General features: G+C 44.6%; 1 protein-coding gene across 14 annotated transcripts in view; it reads left to right on the forward strand.

The window, feature by feature from the left end:
• TMEM266 (transmembrane protein 266) overlaps positions 1 to 21,998 on the forward strand; it is an 818,009-nt gene that overhangs the window by 466,529 nt on the left and 329,482 nt on the right. For all 14 annotated transcript variants that reach the window (XM_069624431.1, XM_069624435.1, XM_069624430.1 and 11 more), the window contains one exon: positions 17,515 to 17,630. In XM_069624431.1, the coding sequence (XP_069480532.1) occupies positions 17,515 to 17,630 (116 nt within the window). The remainder of the gene's footprint in view (positions 1 to 17,514; positions 17,631 to 21,998) is intronic.

Genomic DNA, 21,998 nt, shown 5'->3' on the forward strand with positions numbered 1-21,998 from the left:
ACGTGTTCCAGCTTACATTGCAGGTGGCTTGTCTGCGTCATTCCTATCACGTGATCTCTGCATGTTTAATCGTTCTAAAGGTGCTCTCATCTTGGAAGGGTTTTGTCGTCTCTGACACTCTATACTTCCTGAATCTGTTCCACATTTCCCCTTGGCAAAGTAACAGTTGGTAGTATTCTGTTCAGTGCCCTTGGAGATTTGTAGTGTTCCTTAAACTAATCTTTCAGTAATCGGAAAATACAGTTGCAGTTCATATAATTGCTAGTAGCTTAAATGAAACCTGTAAATGCTAGATGCTATGCGCTTACATTCCAATAAGTCCCAACACCATGTGTGTTTTAGGCATGTGTTTAGGCAACGAATTCTATACGTTGTCAGACATCTTCAACAATAAACTGAGTTATACAACAGTACTTGCCACCCATCACTGCAGCAGCAGGGAAGAGCCTGGGGCAGTTTGTTCAGAAATGACTACCAGAAAGGATTGCCCAAGGAAGGACAGGTATCCCATGCAGAAATGTCTCTGCATTATTAACCACCATTAGGCCTGATTAACACACATGTTTTAACATGGGAAAGTCCCAATGAAAACATTTTTATAAATCAGGCCCATTGGTTACATCAGCATCTGAAGATTTGCATAAATGATATGCTGTGCAAACAGAAGACATCTAATATTTAACACACACGCACACTTTCTTTCTCACTTGCTCTCTGCTGGCTTTCTGTCTCTCCCTCATACCGTCTTCAAAGGACTTGTCTCACCCACTGTGCTAATCCGAGCTCCTTTAATAGCTAGGTTCATATCACTCACATAAAGATTGTATAGCAGGGGGGCTAAAACACTTGCTTAACTCCCAGGTTTGGTAGATATTTCTAATGTAATCTCCCCATCTTGGTTCCTTCGTACCGCAACTGTAGCATCAGTACATAGTTCGATAATAAAGTGTAATAAAGAAGAATCAATACCCCTGCTTCTCAGTTTAGACCAAAGTAAGGGTCTGGAAACAGTGTTGAACGCTTTACTAAAATCAATAAACATAAAAACAGCTTATCTTTAACATTGCCCTTACATGTCGATATAATGAATTGAAGAGCACTGATATAATGAAGGGTACTATGCCCTTTATGAAAGCCAGTTTGAAATCGAGATAAAAGTCCTGCTGCCGTTGTCCAAGATGTTCATTTTTTCAACAGAATAATATTTAATGACTAGCATCAAGCAATACAAGCAGCCAGTAGTTTTGGGGACTGGTGTGGCTGCCTTTTTTAAATACAGGGATCAATATTGATTTTCGCCAACTGGTTAGAATGATACAATCTAGTCATATTTTCTAAAAAAGTTGCTCCAATACAAAGGCCCAAAATAAAAGGTTCTCATTTAACAAGGCTTTCGCCATTGAATCGGGCCCAGGCGCACAAGAATTGTTCAAGGATTTAATTATCGCACAGGGGAAAAGCCACCAGGGGTGTATTACAAGTCCCCTGTGGTCTTAATCCAGTCTGATCCGCCAGTAGGATTCAGTTCAAAGTCAGATTTCAGCTGTACAAAATTACGGGCCATGGCCCAGAACTTCCTTTCGTCATTATTTTTAAATAGACCGCAAAGAAATTTCCAATTGCCGTTAGTGGTGTTAAATGTATAACTTCCAATCCAATTTTTTGATTGAGTGGTATCTTGAGATTTCATTTGTTTCTTATCCATCCGTGTATAATTAGGATCATGCTTAATCTGTAAAAATAATTTACAGAACGTTTTCTTAGCTTGACGGATCAAGATGTCAAAACATTTCATGCCATTAAATGATGCCGGCACGCATTGGCACATTATAAATAAATAAAACATTTTAAAAAAAGAAGCCGTGGCACTTGAATAAAGCTTTACCCAAAGCTTGAGAGATCCCAGTGATTCTCTGCAAGCCATGCCATAAGTAAGGCACCATTAGCATCAACAAACGTGCTAAGTTCAATAACATTCCTATTACTCCAAATAATTTGGTTACACTTCATATTGAAGGAAACATGGTTTTAAAGATAACCCACCTGTCGCCTTAAAGATGGCTTATGGGACCAAGATAATATAGCTCCGTCACTCATATTAAAAGTAGCTGACATACATACTAAAAGTCAAGACCCAAACGATATTGGGCACATTCAAATCACCTGCAATGATAATATTGCCTCCAGGATAGCTTTCAAACCACTTGTGCAAAATTATATCAACACTGTGTAAGGTCTCCTTAACCCTATTTCCTCCCGGAAGTGAATATATATTGATGGTCAATATGCAAATGGCCAATATAGGTTCATTTGGAATAGCAGCAAGTACCTAAGGGGAAATTATTTTATAGAAAAAATGGCTCCAAATTCAGAAGAGATTGGGCACCAATCACAAGACTCCCAGTCAGCTGGCCACAAATTCTATGAACAGCACATCGATACAATATTTTGTAGCCATCAATATTAAAATCTTCCATGGCCCAAGTTTCTTGCCAAATTAATACGTCACTGGATTTTATACAGGCTACACCTAATGGGTGGGTCAAACATGATCTAAATCCCTGTATGTTGCAGCTTATCCACTTAATAATGCCCGGGTTCTTATGGTGTCAATAATCATCTGAATTCAATTGATCAAGTATCCATCGCCCATCATTTCTTCTGCCTGTGACACTGTTGGAAGGCAAATAATTTTTAACTAGATTTGCCATGTTGACTGCATTTGCCTACCTTTTAACTGCATTCTCTGATGTGCTTTCAGGCAACATAGAGGGCCACCTACTGGTCCATCTGCCTTTGCGCTTTGAACTAGAAATCCCTGCAGGATTATAGTTTTCTCAACAACTTTTTTAGTCAAAAGGCACGTTAGCACCTGGCGCATTAGGGCCACCAGTTAGTGCCGGTTCATGCAAGGAGTGCGCTGGTGCGCTTGGAGATTGGTCACCATCAGGCTTCGGTAAAACCAGTATTTTTTTTTTTACTCTCATTAATGCCTGCCATGATTACACATTGTCAGGCTACTCATGCAGCAAGACTTAACAAGTATCTTGCACTGGGACTTGATCAGTCATCATCCGAGCTGGAACCCTAAAACGCTGCCCCCATACACTGGACCCATGCAAATAGTCAATAAAATAATGTTATGCCCTTCTTCCACTAAAAAGGACAATTGCCAAGGGAAAACACCTTTGTCCGTTTCTACAGCCCCTATTGAACACATTATTGCAGCTAAGGCTAGTAACGGCTCTAACAATGCAAAAGTGCTGCTATCCATCTCTCTTCTCAACACTCTATCTGCCCCTTTACACGATCCCGAAATAGCTGACCAAATTGATGAGCACAAAGTTGACATCTTTGATGTCACTGAGACCTGGCTGCATGTGTCAAGTTTAGGAACTTCCTCCCCCTCCTCCTCACCTGAATCCTCTGAAGTAGACTCTATTGGGATGGTCTTGGTCTTCTTTTGTTCCTTCCGTTCAGTGGGAGTCTCTTTCTTGGGTGTCTGGATCTTCTTTTCGTGCCGGTAGGGTCTGGCCCCTCCGGAGGCCACCTTGACAGAGAAGGAACCCTGTCCACGGGGAACACCGGGGGGCCAGCCCTAATTTCAGGGAAAAAGCACAAAGGCGGAAAAAAACCCTGTATCTTCAGATGGGTTCAAATGGCTGTAATTCTCTTCCTTGAAAACAGGAAGGCAGTCAATGTTGGTAGAATTCAAGAGTAAGTTTGTTTGTGGCTCTATTATTCCTTAGAGTTCGGACAAGAGTCTGGTGAATTGCTGAAAGTGGAAGTTCCAAATAGAAAGATGCCAAATGAAAAATCTGACTGGAAAGGTGAAAAGGAAAGTAGAATGGAGAGAAGGAGGATGAAACAGTCAGCGCTAAGAAGGAAGAACAGAACTAGAAGCACTAAGGTAGGCAGACAGGAAGAACAGAAAAGAGAAAAGAAAGGATCATTGCACATAAAGAAAAAGCGAGGAAAGTAATGCAAGATGCTTACGGAGCGGGAGACTGCTCTGTAAGCGAAAATGAGGTGCCGGGGCCGGCTGCAGAAATCAGCAAGGCGCCGTAAAACAAAATAACCCGAAGCAGAAAGATTAGGCAAGAAGACAGGAATCTGGAAGTATACCCAAGCAAACGTAGGATTGGAACGGGACTGATAGGAGGACGAGAGGTAAGTAGAAAGTAGGGAGTATGAAACAAACAAAAGGCTGGGATGCCAGGAGGCGGCTGAGGATAGATACGGTAGTGGACTCAGAAACAGAATGAAATTAAGAATACAGAAGGGAACAGGGAAGTAGACGTCCCGCTGAATTAGGAACAGGAGGACGGAATATAGCAAAGGAAGGAAGAAGGCAAGCGAATAACACGGACGAAGTTTCCTCACGAACCGCAGCGTTGGTAACAGATACAACGCGTCAGTTAGTGGGAGGAGTCAGAATATAAGGACTCGTCCGCCATATTGGGTGAGGACTGGAACGCGTGTACGGTAATCAATGCCTCCAGCGTTTCCAGACCCTCCAATCCGAGTTCCTGACAGTATACCCCCTTCTTCTCGAGGAACCCCCAGGTTTACCCGGATGAAGTCGGTGAAATCGTTGCACTAGCCGTGGGGCATGGACATGGCTCACTGGTTCCCAAGTCCGCTCTTCTACCGGATAACCCTTCCAGTGAACCAGAGAGTACAACCGTCCTTTGTGGTATCTGGAATCCACTAGATGAGACACTTCATATTCTTCGGGGATAGGAGACACTAGAGTACGCCCTCTGAATACTGGTCTCTTGAAAGGGTCCTCCTTATGTTCTTTCAGAAGGGAGACGTGGAAGACTGGGTGCACCTTTTTGAGATATTCCGGTAGCTTGAGCTTGAATGCCACAGGGTTGATCTGCGGTAATATTGGAAATGGCCCAAGGAAGCGAGAGGAGAATTTACCCTTATGAACCCATCTCGGCAGGAACCTGGTAGATAACCAGACCATCTGCCCTGTCTTCCATGCTGGATTGCCACTACGTCCCTTGCCTGCCCATTTCTTTTGCGTAAGTTGACTAGCTTGATGAGCTTCTTTGGCTAATCTGTGTACCTCATGTAGGTCCTGTAGAACTCCGTCAAGAGCTGGATCTTGGTAGAAGGAGAACTGATCCAGGGTAAGTGTTGGGGATGGAACCCATATGTACAATAGAAGGGACTCATCTGGATAGAGGTATGAAGGGCGTTATTATAGGCAAATTCGGCCTGAGGGAGAAAACAATACCAGTCTTCTTGTTGAGGACTGCAGAAGCATCGTAGATACTGTTCTAGGCTGGCGTTTAACCTTTCCGTTTGTCCATTGCTCTGCGGGTGATATCCTGAAGAGAGAGCCTTGTGAATACCCAGAATTTGGCAGAGAGAGGTCCAAAATTTGGATGTGAATTGGGGTCCCCTGTCTGACACGATGGTTCTGGGTAAACCATGTAAACAGACAATGTCCTGGAGAAAGGTTGCTGCCATCTCGGAGGCAGACGGTATCTGTTTGAAGGTTGAAAAATGGGCCAATTTGCTGAATGAGTCTATGGTCACCATGATTACTGTCATGCCATAGGATGAAGGGAGGTATACTATAAAATCAGTGGATATGTGCTCCCAGGGACGGCCCGGTAAGGAATGCTGCTGCAACAATCCTAGGGGTCTTCCTGTTCGGTATTTGTTAGAGGCATAGACTGAACAAGTAGAAACGTACTGGCTTACATCACTTCTTAGGGTTGGCCACCAGAAACCTCTCCGTAGGAGATCATATGTTTTCCTAATACCTGAGTGCCCGGTTAAGGGCGTATCATGACACCAGGACAGTATCTGTTCCTGTAGCTTCTTGGTCGGAATATAGAGTGCATCTTCATAGTAGTACAATCCGTCCTTGTCCTGGTTCACCTTAGATGGTAACTCAGTGCACATCTGATACTGTGGTACCAGATCTCTTAGAAAGGAAACAGTAGATGTCAACACAGTAAGGTTTGGGAAAATAAGTTCATGTCCCTTGTAGGAACCAGATTCTTCTCCCAGACTTCTTGACAAGGCATCGGCCTTCTTATTCTCTGTTCCAGGTATGTATGTAATCATGGAATCATACTGTAAAAAGAAATATGCCCATCTGGCGTGTCTGGCGTTGGAACATTCCAACTGTTGCAAAACCCGAAGGTTACGATGATCTGTTTGAATGGTAAATTGATGGTTAACTCCTTGTAGCAGATGTCTCCACTCTTGGCAGGCCAATTTAATCGCCAAAAGCTCCTTCTCGATAACAGAATAGTTGCGTTCGCTACAGGTAAGTGTCATAGAGTAATAAGCAACAGGGTGTTCATATCCATCTTCCTGCCTTTGAAGTAGGACTGCCCCTACTGCTCCTGAAGAGGCGTCCGTCTCCAGAATGTAAGGTCTGGTCTGCTCCGGTTGGACTAGGATGGGTGCGGTGGAAAAGCATTTCTTTAGATATTGGAGCGCCATTTGGGGCTCATCATCAAAGATGAACTTAACACCCTTCTTCAATAAAGAGTCAGAGGTAGCACCTTGTTGGAAAAGTTGGGAATGAACCTCTGATAAAAATTGGCCAATCCAAGGAAGCTCTGAAGCTCCTTGATGTTGACTGGATTCTTCCACTCACTGATCACCCTTACCTTGTTAGCATCCATTTCGATACCCTCCTTGGACAAAATGAATCCCAAGTAGGACACGGATGTGGATTCAAAAATGCATTTTTCCGGTTTAACCAGCAACTGATGGGATTGAAGACGCCGCAGGACCAGTCTGACCAGTGTTCTGTGCTCTGAAAGTGTCTTGGAGAAGATACGAATATCATCCAGATACACTACTACGGATACAAATAGCATATCAGAAAAAACCTTGTCCATGTATCTTTGGAAGATAGCTGGAGCATTTACTAGGCCAAACGGCATCACTCTATGCTCAAAGAGTCCGAAAGGGGTACGGAACGCTGTCTTCCATTCGTCCCCCTGCCTTATTCTCAAAAGGTGATAAGCCCCTCTCAAGTCAAGCTTTGTAAAGTATTCAGCTCCTTGAACCGCCTCCAGAATATCCCGAATCAAGGGCATGGGGTATCTGTCCCGTATGGTGACCTTGTTCAGACCCCTGTAATCTATGCAAGGGCTTAGTTCTGCCGAGCCTTTCTTTGGAATGAAGAACAAGGAAGCTCCACAAGCAGATCTGGACTCTTGGATGAGTCCATTTTGTATGTTTGCGCCGAGGTAATCCCTTAGCGCCTTCCTCTCCGGTAACGACAGTCGATACATCCTCCCAAAGGGAACCACTGCATCTGGTGTTAGGTCAATGCAGCAGTCCTCAGCTCTATGCGGCAGGAGTTGTCGGGGTGTGGTATCCAGGAACACCTCTGAGAATTCCTGATAGTGGAGAAGAACAGAAGCAACTGTGATCAGTTCTGGGATTCTGCTTATGGAAGACTCCAGGGGGTTTGAGACCAAAGGTAATTCAAAACAGTGTGATCTACAGAACTTGGAATCAAAGTGTACCTTGTTGGCGGTCCAATCAATGTGAGGGTCGTGCCTCCTTAACCATGGAATACCGATGACCAAAGGAAAATGGGCTGCTCGGATCTGATCGAAGACCAGAAACTCCTCGTGGTGGCTTTATCTCATTCTCAAAGGAATTGTCTCCTTGGTTATCGGCGCAGACGACAAGGGTCTACCATCAACCCCTTCCACTGGGATAGGTAGGGCCTTAGTTCTAGCGGAGACAAGATGTTCCGCTGCCCACTTGGAGTCAATGAAGTTCCCTGCCGCTCCACAGTCAAGCGTGGCTAATACCTCTGTGGGACCGGCCTCTGTTAGCCAAAGGTGGACTCGGAACACCATCAAACTGTTATCCTCAGGAGTGTTTACTGCTCTTGTATGGTTGCAAGGGTGTTTGAAACCTCCCCCGAAACCTCCCTTGCTGTAGATCAGAGGTTGAAGTTTCCCTGTCTTCGAGGAGGTACTTCAGGACAGTCTCTTAATAAGTGCTTTGAAGAGCCGCAATACATACACAACCCAGACTCTCTTCTTCTCTTTCTCTCTTCCTGCGTTAATGGTCCTCAGGTTGTTCCAATCTGCATAGGTTCATCAGTGGGATGGGAAGATCTGGTGGGAGGAATAGAAGAGGGTAGAGGGGTTGGTTGAGAAGTGCCTCTGGTTCTTCTTCTTTCTGATCGTCTTTCCATCAAACGAAACTCTATCTGAAGAGACAATGTCACCAGTTCCTGGAAAGACGCAGGTCGGGCTACTCGAGCTAGCTCATCCTGAATCTCTTCATGAAGGCCGCGTCTATAAATGGTTTGCTGGGCGGAATCCGGCCAATCCGCCTTGGCTGCCAGTCTCTGGAAACGGGAGAAATAGGTTTGGACGTCAGTGTTTCCTTGTTTGACATCTAAGATTGCTTCTAAAGAAGAGTAGAATACTTCAGGTCTGTCGAATCGTTCCTTAAACACCTCCGTAAAACGATCGTAGTCATCCAATATTGGTTTGTTTCTGGTTACAAATGGTGTAGCCCATGAAAGTGCATTTCCCGTTAGATTGGCTATGATAAACCCAACCTTGGATTGAGCAGTCTCGTAGGCGTGGCTACGAAAAGCAAAATACACCTTACACGCATCGAGGAACTCCTTCATTCCTCCTGGGTGACCATCATACTTGCCAAAGGAGAGAGGCATTGTATGAAAGTCTCCGCGGTCGTCACGATGCATCACAACCTGTTGTCGGAGGGCGATATTTTCCGTTCTCAGGGCCTGGACCTCCATAGTTAGATTCTGCATGGCTGCCACCAGTTCTTGATACTGTTCCAATGACGCCATGGTGGGTTCTGGGCGTTGTATGCTGTCCAGTTTAGGAACTTCCTCCCCCTCCTCCTCACCTGACTCCTCTGAGGTAGACTCTATTGGGATGGTCTTGGTCTTCTTTCGTTCCTTCCGTTTAGTGGGAGTCTCTTTCTTGGGTGTCCGGATCTTCTTTTCGTGCAGGTAGGGTCTGGCCCCTCCGGAGGCCACCTTGACAGAGAAGGAACCCTGTCTGCGGGGAACCCCGGGGTCCAGCCCTAAATTCAGGGAAAAAGCACAAAGGTGGAAAAAACCCTGTATCTTCAGATGGGTTCAAATGGCTGTAATTCTCTTCCTTTAAAACAGGAAGGCAGTCAATGTTGGTAGAATTCAAGAGTACGTTTGTTTGTGGCTCTATTATTCCTTAGAGTTCTGACAAGAGTCTGGTGAATGGCTGGAAGTGGAAGTTCCATATAGAAAGATGGCAAATGAAAAATCTGACTGGAAAGGTGAAAAGGAAAGTAGAATGGAGAGAAGGAGGATGAGACAGTCAGCACTAAGAAGGAAGAACAAAACTAGAAGCACTAAGGTAGACAGACAGGAAGAACAGAAAAGAGAAAGGAACGGATCATTGCACATAAAGAAAAAGCGAGGAAAGTAATGCAAGATGCTTACGGAGCGGGAGACTGCTCTGTAAGCGAAAATGAGGTGCCGGGGCCGGCTGCAGAAATCAGCATGGCGCCGTAAAACAAAATAACCCGTAGCAGAAAGATTAGGCAAGAAGACAGGAATCCGGAAGTATACCCAAGCAAACGTAGGATTGGAACCTGACTGATAGGAGGACGAGAGGTAAGTAGAAAGTAGGGAGTATGAAACAAACAAAAGGCTGGGATGCCAGGAGGCGGCTGAGGATAGATACGGTAGTGGACTCGGAAACAATATTAAATTAAGAATACGGAAGGTAACAGGGAAGTAGACGTCCCGCTGAAGTAGGAACAGGAGGGCGGAATATAGCAAAGGAAGGAAGAAGGCAAGCGAATAACACGGACGAAGTTTCCTCACGAACCGCAGCGTTGGTAACAGATACAACGCGTCGGTTAGTGGGAGGAGTCAGAATATAAGGACTCGTCTGCCATATTGGGTGAGGACTGGAACGTGCGTACGGCAATCAATGCCTCCAGCATTTCCAGACCCTCCAATCTGAGTTCCTGACAGGATGAGACCACTCAGATCTCTGCCGACAACTCTACCCCTGCAGGTTCTAAACTGTTCCGGGCCGACCATTGTGAAAGAAGAGGAGGTGGTGTAGCTTTTTGTGTCAAGAATTCTCTTGACTGTCATATGGTTCAGACTACCCATATGGATGGTTGTGAGATCCTCATCCTTAAATTAACCGTCAAAACTGTAAGGGCACTGTTACCAGGCTTTTAGTCTATGGACCCCTCAAACCCTTCCTCAACAAGTCTACAAAACTCAACTCTCCTGTTATTTTACTGGAGGATTTTAATTTGAGGGCTGTGGACCCCACCGATGCCATGGCAGGTTCCCTGTTGTCAGCTCTGGAAACCCTTGGTTTCTCCCAGCTGGTTAAATCTCCAACGCATATTGGTGGCCGGACCCTAGACTGGATCCTGACCCATAATATTCACAATGCTCTCATCCTTGCCTGTGGTCCGACCACTTCCTTGTGAACTCTATTTTCACACTGCCTTCCACGCCCCTAAGGATGGCTACTAATCTGTGGAGTAAAATAATTTGAAAAGTATCTTGCCGAACGAGTTCTCTGTTCTGGTGTCGAATAAACTTGACACCAAGGGAACATTTGTTAATACCTCACGAGTTCTAGTAATGCTTCTATGGATATTATGGCCCCACAAAAGGTCAAAACTGTGAAACTAGAAACCACACAGAAATCTTGGTTCACTGATAACATCCTTCAAGCCAGAAAAATTAAAAGGACGACAGAATGTGAATGGCGCAAGAATTCTAACACTTCTACCTTGGACAAATATAAAGCCGCTGCTCATGCTTACAAAAAAACTATTATTAAAGCTAAGGGAGACAACTACAATCAGAGTATTGTTCAAAGTACTGAAGGAATTCGAAAATAACACCTCACCTTTTCCTGCGACTATTAAAGATGCCACTTGGTGTCAAAATATTTAAGAGGAACTTTTGACAAAAACATCTAGTCATCAGGATAATATCTCCAACCAATGTCTTGCTATATATAATAGCGTAAAAACATCCACTATAAGTGCCTATGCTAAATCTTCCATACTGCCCCTCATCCCAACATTTCATTTCCAAGGTTGTTTGGAATCGGTGGTCCATGACATTTTTTGGGACCTCAAGCCTACTACTTGTGCAGAGGACCCCTGTCCCACTAACATCTTGCGAGACGCATCAGATTGTATTACTCCATTGTCCTTTTTAGAGGGTCTGGTGCCGGTGTCTATGACAAATGCTTGGATCACTCCTCCATTGAAAAAGTCTACATTGGATCCCCCAATGCTAAAACAATTGACCATTACATACGTTCTCTTCCTGACCACATTTCTTGATAGAGCTGCATATTTGCCATTGCAAAAATGTGTAGAAGCTAGCAGGCTCCTGGGCACTCATCAGTCTGGTTTTAGGACTCGGCATGGGACTGAGACTGCCCTGCTGAACCTTAAGTCTAATATTTCTGCTATAATGAAGGGAGGTCAGCCAGCATTACTCAAGTTATTGGACCTCGCAGCAGCTTTCGATTTGATTGACCATGATTTGTTACATGAAATACTTTTTAACATTGTTAACTGTTTAGAGAGGGCAATAAACTTGATTACTTCATTCCTAGGTCCCAGAGTATCTAAGGTGTCAGTCGCTGAATTCAAAGCTCCTCCATTCCTCTCTTTCTGCGGTGTGCCGCAAGGATCGTCTGTCCTCCATTTTATTCAACATTTACATTAGACCATTCTTGGATCTTCTAGACAGCCTGGGTGTCCAGTATACTAATTACGCTGATGACACCCACGCCCTTTTCAAATTGACTCGTGTCTATGACACCGACACCAAAACTGTGAACAATTTGTTTTTGGAAATCCAAACTGGAAGGCCTATAACTCTCTGGCCTTGAATAACAGTAAAACAGAGCTTGTCATATTTGTCTCAGGTCCACGTCTAAAGAAAATTGAAGCAAAGTTCTCAGTTTGGTATCCTGGACAGCATCATTCCTGTCTCCAAGAGTGTGAAGACCTTGGGTGTCACCTTTGCCTCTGAACGATCAATGAAAAAGCATGTGCCCAGCATTCGTTCCTCTTGCAGATTGGTTATTTAACTTCTCTATCAGATAAGTCCCTATCTTAATATTAATAATAGCTCCCTTCTTGCCACTACGTTAATTCATTCCTGACAAGACTATTGCAACAGCCTCATGATTTGTGCCTTCAAAGCTAATTTCAAACGCTTGCAGACCACGCAGAATGGCACAGTTAGGGCAGTTTTTGGTCTCGCCAAATGTGATCATGTCTCTGACCATGGGAAATAACTCCACTGGTTGCCGATTAAGGAGATAGTGAGGTGCAAAACTCTGTCCCTGACCTTTAAATGTCTTCATTCAGTTTCCCGCATCTACCTGAAAAGAAGAATATCCGTGCAAAGCCTTTGAGAACTCTGCACTCAAGCAACTCAAATCTCCTAAGCCAACCACGCTATCGCCTGGAGAAGTTTGGAGGCACTTGCTTTGAAGTTAGGGCCCCGATGGATGGAACTCCTTACGCCTCTCCATCAAAACATCTCCCTCTTTGACTGTGTTTAAGCAAGCTATTAAGTCGTTTGTTTTTAATTTTTTGGATGAGATCTTCCTCCTGTCATGTGCTTCCCCCCTGACTGAAACTGTCTGTCCTTTCTGTGAGCTCTGAAGCCTATTGGCGTGTAGCGCTTTATAAATAAATAAATAAATAAATAGATAAATAAATAAATGCTTATCATTGCCATTTGCATATCCCAGTTTTATCTGTCCCTAAACCCCCCTGTGTTCAGTCTTGTTTCCGGTCTTTTGGTCTTCTTGCCCCTAAGTTCTGGAACACTTTACCACTACATGTTCAATCCATCTCTTCTTACCCTCTCGTTCGCACTACTCTTAAAAGCCATCTTCTCTCCATATGTCCTAATATACCCGGCTTTTGGTTGTAACATTTTTCATGAATGTATTGTTTGTACCATTTTAAAATGTGTATGTACTTTGGCGGAAGAGCATTATACATCAAATAAATACAAAAACAAATGTAGTGGGTGGGAATGGCTATAGGGATTAGCATGGCCATGGAAAATCAACGGGTGGGTAAATAACCAAACAACACCCACAAGCTGTGTGTCCCATTCGCGTATCTCATCTGCCCAGCTGTACTCCAATGCAATAGTTTTGGCAGTGCAACCTATTGGATTCAAACTGTATGATGATATGATATAGCATGTATAACACGCCTATAAACAAATGTTTCAAGGCGCGACGAGGCAAGGGAGGGAGAAACTGTAGCACATGGGGCTGACTCTCATTCCAGCCTAACGCAACTAACAATGAAAAGAACTCAGTCAGGACGCTGGGGCAAAGGAAGAGCTCCAGAGAACTATAGTCCCTCCAGCAAGATGGACACACACTAAGAGCTAGGGTAAAGAGTTGCATATTGAAATGCCAAACCTCTGTCTGAGGGTGAATTTACTGCCTCTGGGGATCCTAAGCTCTGTGGTCCACATACTCTGAAGACCTCCTGCTCAACCAGAGGGTCAGATACACGCAACGAAATAGGACTTAATACGACAGATGCTTTTCTGTGCATGACCCTAAAGTGGATCATGTTCCCGGTGGAGTAGAGTAAAAATCATGTGTAGAATGGATGCGTGAAAATTGAATGCATGTTTGTACTCTACATATTCATTGATTTGTATTGTGAAGAAGGGGTATGTAACAGAACTTCCATTTCTGGCACCCCCAACTGCTGCACCTTGAATGCATTGACCAGAACATGACATGTTCATACTGGCGCAAATGCTGGGAATACCTATGGAATCCTCCCACTTTTAACACCAGCAAAAAGCAGGAGGATTCTAAAGGAATCCATTGTAAATGCTGCCTGCTATGTTTGGCAGAATTTATTCAGTTTGCACTGCAACGTGTAAAAGGGAGGAGTAAAGGCAATTTTGCCTGCTTTTTATACCTTTGTTTTGTATTTCACAGTGCAAATGACAAACATTGCACAGAGGGGTCCTGAAGTGCAAACATAACAAGTCCATGAAATGTACGCTTTGGAGCAAAATAGGGGAAAAACCACCAATGTGAATGAAAAGGTGCAGGACTCACTCCGTAGTGGATTGAGTCACACAAACAGTAGGATCTGATGAAGCGGTATGAGATAAGGAGGGAAGAAAGTCATAATGTACCAGGAACGTCTAGCACATCAAGGCAAAAAGATACCAGAGACAATCAATTCAAGGAGAAGCCTAGATCCGGAAGAGAACTGAGAGTAGAAGGTATCCTGTCAGTAGAGGAAGCAATAACCGCTAGCCAGAAACCAGAGCAAGGTGTGCTGAGAAAGGAAGGAATTGTCATTGGGTTCTGTGTAGCTGCCATGGAAGGATTGCCCAATCTCCAGGGCTTCAAGCATGACATTGGTTCGCCATGGCACACCTGGTTTTGTCAAGTCCATTAGCTCCTTGTGAGATCACTGCATGCTGTAAACCATGTCCTGCACCTTTTGGTGTTTGGTTTGGACTGGCCCTCTAGTTGGCTGAGAGACACATTCTGGTTTCATGGAGAAGGGACGGTCAGAGACTTGCAAGACACACGTGGAAGGAACTAGCAGTCTACTTTATACTTTAGTCAATTTTGCTCATCCTGTATTGCACATACCCACATAAAGTAGTTTAATATGACTTTTATAGATGTGTATTTACTGAGTGGGGATGTATTTTTGTCATTGACAGCTTGTATTGTTTGTGTTTGATTGAACTGCATATGTGTAATGTACAGGATTTGCCATTAAAGCACTAAGTGGAGGTCCCTTACTTCACCTGAGATAAATACAGCACAGACCTTAGCTGTGAGGTTAACAGGGTACTACTAATACCATTTCTTTGAACAAAAGTCAATTTTATTACAAAAAAAATCTTTCTTCAACGTTATTAACTCATAAAAAAACCCATGTACATTCCAAATTTCAACATCAATTAATTCATTCCAACATACATACACATTCTCTCTAAATCACAACATAATCAAATGATATAGTCAGATGTGTTGTCAATGTCATAAAACCCTTTCAACACATTAACTAGTCAGTTAATCCTAGACACCCCTTCCAAGATACAGGTGTGTCCCTCTGTTAAAGAGCACACAAATAGCTTGTCAAACACTGTCTACACGTGTGTTGGTCCGTCGTGGCCTTCTAATAGTGCCCTAGGTTCACCTGAACCTTCTTCAGAACAAAGGTGGGACATCAATATTGCCTCGCCACCATACAATAACAAGTGGAAGAAGTCTTCAACGCCACTAGAAAACAAATAAAATACACTTGTTACCTAACCAACCTCATCAATTCCAAAAAATGGCACATATTAATTATGCAAATAATGCTTCCCCACATATACATATTTGTACTCGCCTCCAGCGTCATATCGTGGTGGTTGTGCAAACCGTTGAACCAATCCCAAATGCTCCAACTACTAGACCAAATCTCAGAAGAGCCTAATGACAGACAAGAGCACAAGGAGAATAAAAAGAGCACAAGGAGAATAAAGCTCCGCCTCTTCTGTGTCAAGTAGCAATAACTGAACATATTAACAAGATGTCCTCTTAAAACTGACTCCACTTACTTTTAGTATTCAGCCTTATGTGTGCCGGATTTCGGAGTTGCCTTGTATCACCTCATGGTGGCAACATTAGTCGAAATGCAAACACCTTCGCAAAAAACATCGTAAAAGTCACGCTGTGGAGGCTCATTCCTTCATAGTTCACATGTACTCCACTGTATACTAAAGCAAAAACATAAAATATAGACAGGGATCAGCCTTAGCCTGTCGCTTCCACTCGTGGTATACAGAAATGTATATAAATAAGGGATGGGAAAGAATACCACGTGTGCGTGTCCAAACTCTGCCCCCCCCCCCTGATGTGCATCCCGTATTGTCAAGGGCACAATTGTACCCATATGACTGGCCTCATCCACATGTGAGTTTTGGAGGTAGAGGCATAAGTGAGAATAATCCAGTGGCCAGGGCTTTAATGGCAGGATGAGGAAAACCCTGTACATTACACATATGCATTTCAATCAAACACAGACAATAGAAGCTGTTAATGACAAAAATAAAAATGGACTCTTTTGTATTAGTAGTACCTTGCCAACCTCACAGCTAAGGTTCGTGTTGTGTTTATCTCTCATGATCCCTACCTGGTGGACCGCTAGCTTTTCAGGTACCCTTATATTTTAGACCCTTACTTCACCTTCCAGGTCCCTACATTATTGGGTAGTATGCCCCTTGTGGCATAATACACCCGCTCTCCTGTTCCTCTACCCTATACCACCTGTTAGAGTATGAAGGGAGACTGCACCACACAAACATATTCTAACACGCATATGCAATGTCAACAGTTTTGGCTTTTCTGTAGGCCTGTGAAAGGCACTGAGCAGACACTGCTGCAATGGTATTAACTGGCTATTAATGATGGTAGTTGCAAAATGGTGTGCATACCTGGGCATATAGTAGCAGTGCCTGGCAAATACCTATACACAAACCAAAACTGTTCGGTTTGCCAATGCTTATTTTTATGGGACTTCAGTGAAGGACACACACACTGCTTATAATTCAAGTGGCTGAAGGCAGACCTGCTTAAGGCATTTTTATTACACGAGTAGTGCATTTACAGCTCCAATTAAGCCATTAACCCTCAGAAGACTGCTCTGAAATAACACAGCCAAGCACTTTGAGTGTAAAGGTTGATCTTAAGGCTGGATGAGCTATCTCAAAGAGATCCTAGTAGGATGTGTTTTGGGCAGGAAGGGGCCGCAAGAGGGTGGAAATGACCATATGGATTAGCATGGCCATGGGCAGTCAATGGGTGGGTAAATAACCAAACAACACCTACTAAGTTTCTGTCCCTCCTCGTATGCCCTCTCCTCCTAGCTGTACTCTAATGCAATAGGTTTGGCTTATAAAGCGCCAGCTAATAGTCAAAACTAAAATGTGAATGCATGGAGTCTTCCCATTTCGCAGGCCCGCAGGATAGCTCAGGGGCAAAACATTTGTCTTGGAAGCAAGACAGCACAAAGTAACACAGGTTCGAATTGCGGTCCTGTGCTTAGAGACTAGTCACCAGTATTAAACACGTTATAAAATATTAATTAATGTAACAAGGCCAATATGAAAATAAAAAGAAAGTCTCATGATGGAAAGACCACAGATAAATTTGCAGCCCATTCTTGCTTAGTATTGCTATGCGTAGAAAGCCAAATAGCCATTTGCATTGTTTTGTTTTCTGAAGTCTGTTGGGGCTTAGGTAGAGAGTAGAATTTCACAGCCTCGGTCAACTCTTGAGAAGTGAGAGGGGGCAGATGGCTGCAGACGTCTACACTCGTTCACTAAGAGGGTTTCTGAGACGGGTAGTGGGTGTCAGCAGATGCCTTGATTGGCTGAATATTGCCATTCATACGTTTTACACTTCTACATCGTTTTCTGTTTTCCAGCCTATGTGCTCCCAGTGAAAGTGGAAATGGAAATGGTGATTCAGCAGTATGAGAAGGGAAAGGCCCTTCAAGATGAACACCTGGAAAGACTGACTCAGATCTGTCAAGAGCAAGCGGTAAGATTCTAGGAAAAAGAGGCTCCTTTCTATAGCAAAAGACATTGAGGTCATGGGTTGCCTCCTGTTGAAGGGGTCTTTTGCACCATTGCTTGAAGGGTATTTCACTGCACGTCATTACAATATATTGCAATTTACTTATGAAGTACAAATCAGTTACACAATGATAGGTGTTTTTTTCCATCTGGACTGCAGTGTGTTAATCGCGTGGACAACACATCACTTTGCCACACATTTATGGGGACGGAATTTCATCTTCAGAGTGATCACAAGTCGTTAACGTGCTAGGCCCGAAAAACTCAGGAAACCTCACACACTGATTAGACAGGCTGGCATCCAAAATGCAGCCGTAGAACTACACCATAGAATATATCCCAGGTTGGCAGAATACCCATGCAGACTGTTTGTGAAGACCGCCCATCAGAGACAATGGAGATGATACATTCGTAAGCAGACAATAGACTTCCCACAGTGATGGCTGTTCGTCAAAAGGTTTGACAGCTGAGAGAATGGAAGCACAAGCCTATAACCGATTTTTAAGCAAAATAGTGAGTGAAGTACATACAATGGAAAACTGTTAATACATATTAATAAAATGGTTCCACTGACATCTTTGGAAGAACACTTACATGCAAAGCTCACAAAACGGATATAGGAAAAACACTAACAATGAGGTGCCACAAGGAACACTACTGGTGGTCAAGCATGGTATTACAGTTGTCTCAAAGAATAATCTAACTCTCAGAGATGGTTCAAGGGTTTTTTATTAATGGAATCAGCAGAACACTAGGGCTGTCCCCCTCTCAATCATCAAGAATTATTATTTCCCGCCCTAACCCATGCTTCCCTAAATCTGGGTTAGTATCTAGGGAATATTGCCCCCTACTGTCTAATCACTAGGCTACATTTTTGGGAGAGCCTAAAGGCAAGTGCCTTATCTATCTACATGCCCTAAGGGGGTTTCTAGGCTAGTTCTACAGTTCCAGTTTGATAATATCTACTGCAGGATCTGGGGATGAGCCTTTCAGACACTCTGCCCGACTTAATCTCCTTCTCACACCCTGTTGTTCCTTTCCATGCATCTGTAGTCTATTCTCTCATCTCTCTACCCTCCTACTCACAACACCCCCCACCTTCACTCCTTCTACTCCCTACATCTTCCTCCTCTGCCCCTCTGATGTCTCACACTCTTTCTACTCCGGCTTCCACCTTTTGCTGGTACTACTCTCTCCTCCACACCACTACTCCCTCCTCCATCCTACTACCTCTTCCATTCCACTACTACCTCTTCACACTACTACAACTTCACTCCACCTATTCCTCAGTTACCCTCCTTTCACTCTCACATTAACTGCTTACACTCCCTCTTTTAATAATACTCGCTAGTCATACACACACAATCACAACACAGTACCCACTGCAATCACCAAAAAATACTTCACCTGCTCGAGATTTTGTCTCCACCCACTTGTCCTCCATCCTTCTTCCTGCTGGACTCTAAGTCTGCTACCACCTCCTCCTCCGACGTCACCCGAACAACCAACAACTTCATGTTTCCTGGGGTTTCTTTTATCCCACTGCCCATCCTCTGGTTGGTTGTCTTGCTCTGAACAACCTAATTCTTGCTTCCCAACCAGGTGTCATGATCTCTGCTTCCAAAAGGTCAGGGTTTTCCCAACTCCCTTGGAAGCAGATCCATAACCCAGGTTCCGAGTGCCAACCAGTCCCAATTGGGACCTTTTGGACCCAGTCCTGGCGCCAGTGGCACCAGGCTCATAAATATGCCAAGTCCCAGCGCTGGAAGCGCCGGGCTCATAATGCTTGGGTGGACTTACCTGCAGCAGACCATGCTGCTTACTTGCCTGCCAGTTGAGCCTCTGATCCTCTTCTGTTTGGAACTACTTTTCCTGTTGGGTGGGGCTGGAGCCACTCCCTAGTTTCAGAACACTGGAACTCTTCTGGAAGGCAGGAACTCTTTTTTTACCAGGAACTCTTTTCTTACTTAGGCGTGGCTGTGGAAGGAGACACCTAAGCACTACAGGAGGCTATTTAAACCACACCCGGTGGATGAATCTTGCTTTGCGTTATTCTGCACCCTCTGCAGCAGAACGCTCATCGTGTCTTCTGCATCCGGTCCTGGGCCTAAGGAAAAAGGCTTACCATCCTGAATCCAGTCTTCAGCAACACCTATAAAGACAAGAAAGAACAGGTTAGCATTCCGGCATCTGAAAGGCAAAGGCTTACTTACTCTTCGTGCGCTCCGGAGGTCTTCACACTGCATTCCGGCATCTGAAAGACAAAAGCTTACCAACTCTTCGCACGCTCCGGAGGCCGTCGGCGCTGCATCTCGCATCTGAAAGACAAAACAAGGTGCGTTTAAAGACATTGGGGAGCTTTAATACTCACGTGCCATTACTCCTTTCCACATCTAACCCAGTGGGTATCCCGGCACCCTGCAGCCGCTCCGAACTTGTACCTGCAAAATAAAAAGACAGAGCGCTTTGTGAAGCTGGCAACAAGCGCTTACTTACGTGCTTCCAGGCGCTTCTATTCATCACACGGGCTCCATCTTCAACTCACTTCAGCCCGTCATCCGCCATCGCCGGAACCCTGCAAAACAAGAGACATCATTATTAAAGACTTTAAAGACATTTGAGTTACTCGAAACTTACCGTTCGTGCAGTAAACGACGGACAGCAGTCCTCTGAAGTCAAGAGGCCTGCGCTACCTATCCAGTGAAGAAACTGGCTACAGCACCCTGCCCCGAGGCAGATGGAGAGCTCGGCATTCACTTACCTAAGGTGAGAGCGTTAACCTGTGGGGGTCTACAGGAGAGGAGAAGAGGAAAGAGATAGGGACACCCCAATAACCCCAGTTCATTAACCCCGTATTTTCTATCTGCAGACATCTTACTCTGCACGTCAGGCATACAAGGCACAGAGGTCCAGCCCAAAGAGCCAATCGGGTGCTGCACATCACCTTTGAAGATACGGTAGTCGCCCAGTCAAGACCGGCGCCTCTGCGAGAATCAGGTGAGCGTTACAGAACGCAAAGACTACCGCAAAACTCTCGCCCAGGCGCTATGGAAACCTCGGATACTGACCACCTAGCCCAGTTACTTGGGGAACTAAGGGCAGAAGTGCATGCAGCTCGTCAGGAAACGAACGCTCTAAGAAGGGAACTAATTATTTCCAAGGAGAGAACAGATGATCTTGCTAGACAATTGCTACAGTCACAAGCCGGACAGACCCCGCATCAGGGGCAAATCTTCCTTCAACATCCTCTATGAATCCAGTGCAGATCAACCTACCTGGGAATGTACCTCTGGCTCCGCCCGAACGATTTTCTGGTGACCCAAAGAGGTTTGCGGTATTTATCAATCAGTGCCGGTTGCACTTCTTATGCCGGCCAGCAGCCTTTCCAACTGATCAAGCTAAAGTAGCTTTTGTACTTTCGTACCTTAGTGGCAATGCGGCAGACTGGTCGATCCCTCTAGTTAATCAAGATGATCCGGTTCTCCATGATTTTCAAGCCTTTCAGCTTAGTATGGAAAAACTGTTCGCAAGACATGCACAGGGGCAGGCCTTGGACAATGAGCTTCTTTCGTTGCGACAGGGTAATCAAGACCTTTTGGCTTATATTGCATCTTTCAATAGACTAATACTGGAAACTCAATGGCCTGAGGACAAAAGGATTACGCTGTTTTATAGAGGTCTACGTGGAGAGCTCAAAGACGTTTTAGCCCAAGTAGTGAATCCCCCACAAGACTGTTCGGATTATATAGACTTGGTTGTTCGTTCAAATAGATCACAGACTGCAGAACAGGAAGGCCGATCGTTCCAAGTTTGATGCTCGAGTATTTTCCAAACCGCCAACTCCTTCCAAAGGAGTAGACTCCGGGGAACCCATGCAAATAGGGGGTCTGAAAGGTCCTCTAACACAAAGGGAGCGGGAAAGGAGAAAACAGTTGCAATTATGCCTATATTGTGGAAACTCAGGGCACTTTCTTCGAGACTGTCCGGTGAAACCTGCCAAGAAGGCAGTAGGAGCTGCAGTTACCACAGTTACAAACTCTGAGCAGGGAAACGACCTCGCCCGACAAGAATAGAGGTCCTCTTGCCGAGCGTGAAAACCAGTTCCGTGACCTCGCATTTCGTGATACCTATGGTCCTCATTAGCCCTGATAATCCGGGTCGATTACATGCAATTGAAGCTTACGTCGACAGCGGTGCCATCGGCAATTATGTGGATCATGAAATGGTTTTGAGGATGAATCTAACTCTTTGTCCCAAGGCTGTAAAGGACGTCATTACTACGGTGGATGGTACGGAGATAGCCTCCGGGCCAGTAACGCACACCACTCAAGAG

The sequence above is a fragment of the Ambystoma mexicanum genome, chromosome 11 (assembly GCF_040938575.1).
Source record: "Ambystoma mexicanum isolate Mex_15411 chromosome 11, UKY_AmexF1_1, whole genome shotgun sequence".
NCBI lineage: Eukaryota > Metazoa > Chordata > Amphibia > Caudata > Ambystomatidae > Ambystoma > Ambystoma mexicanum.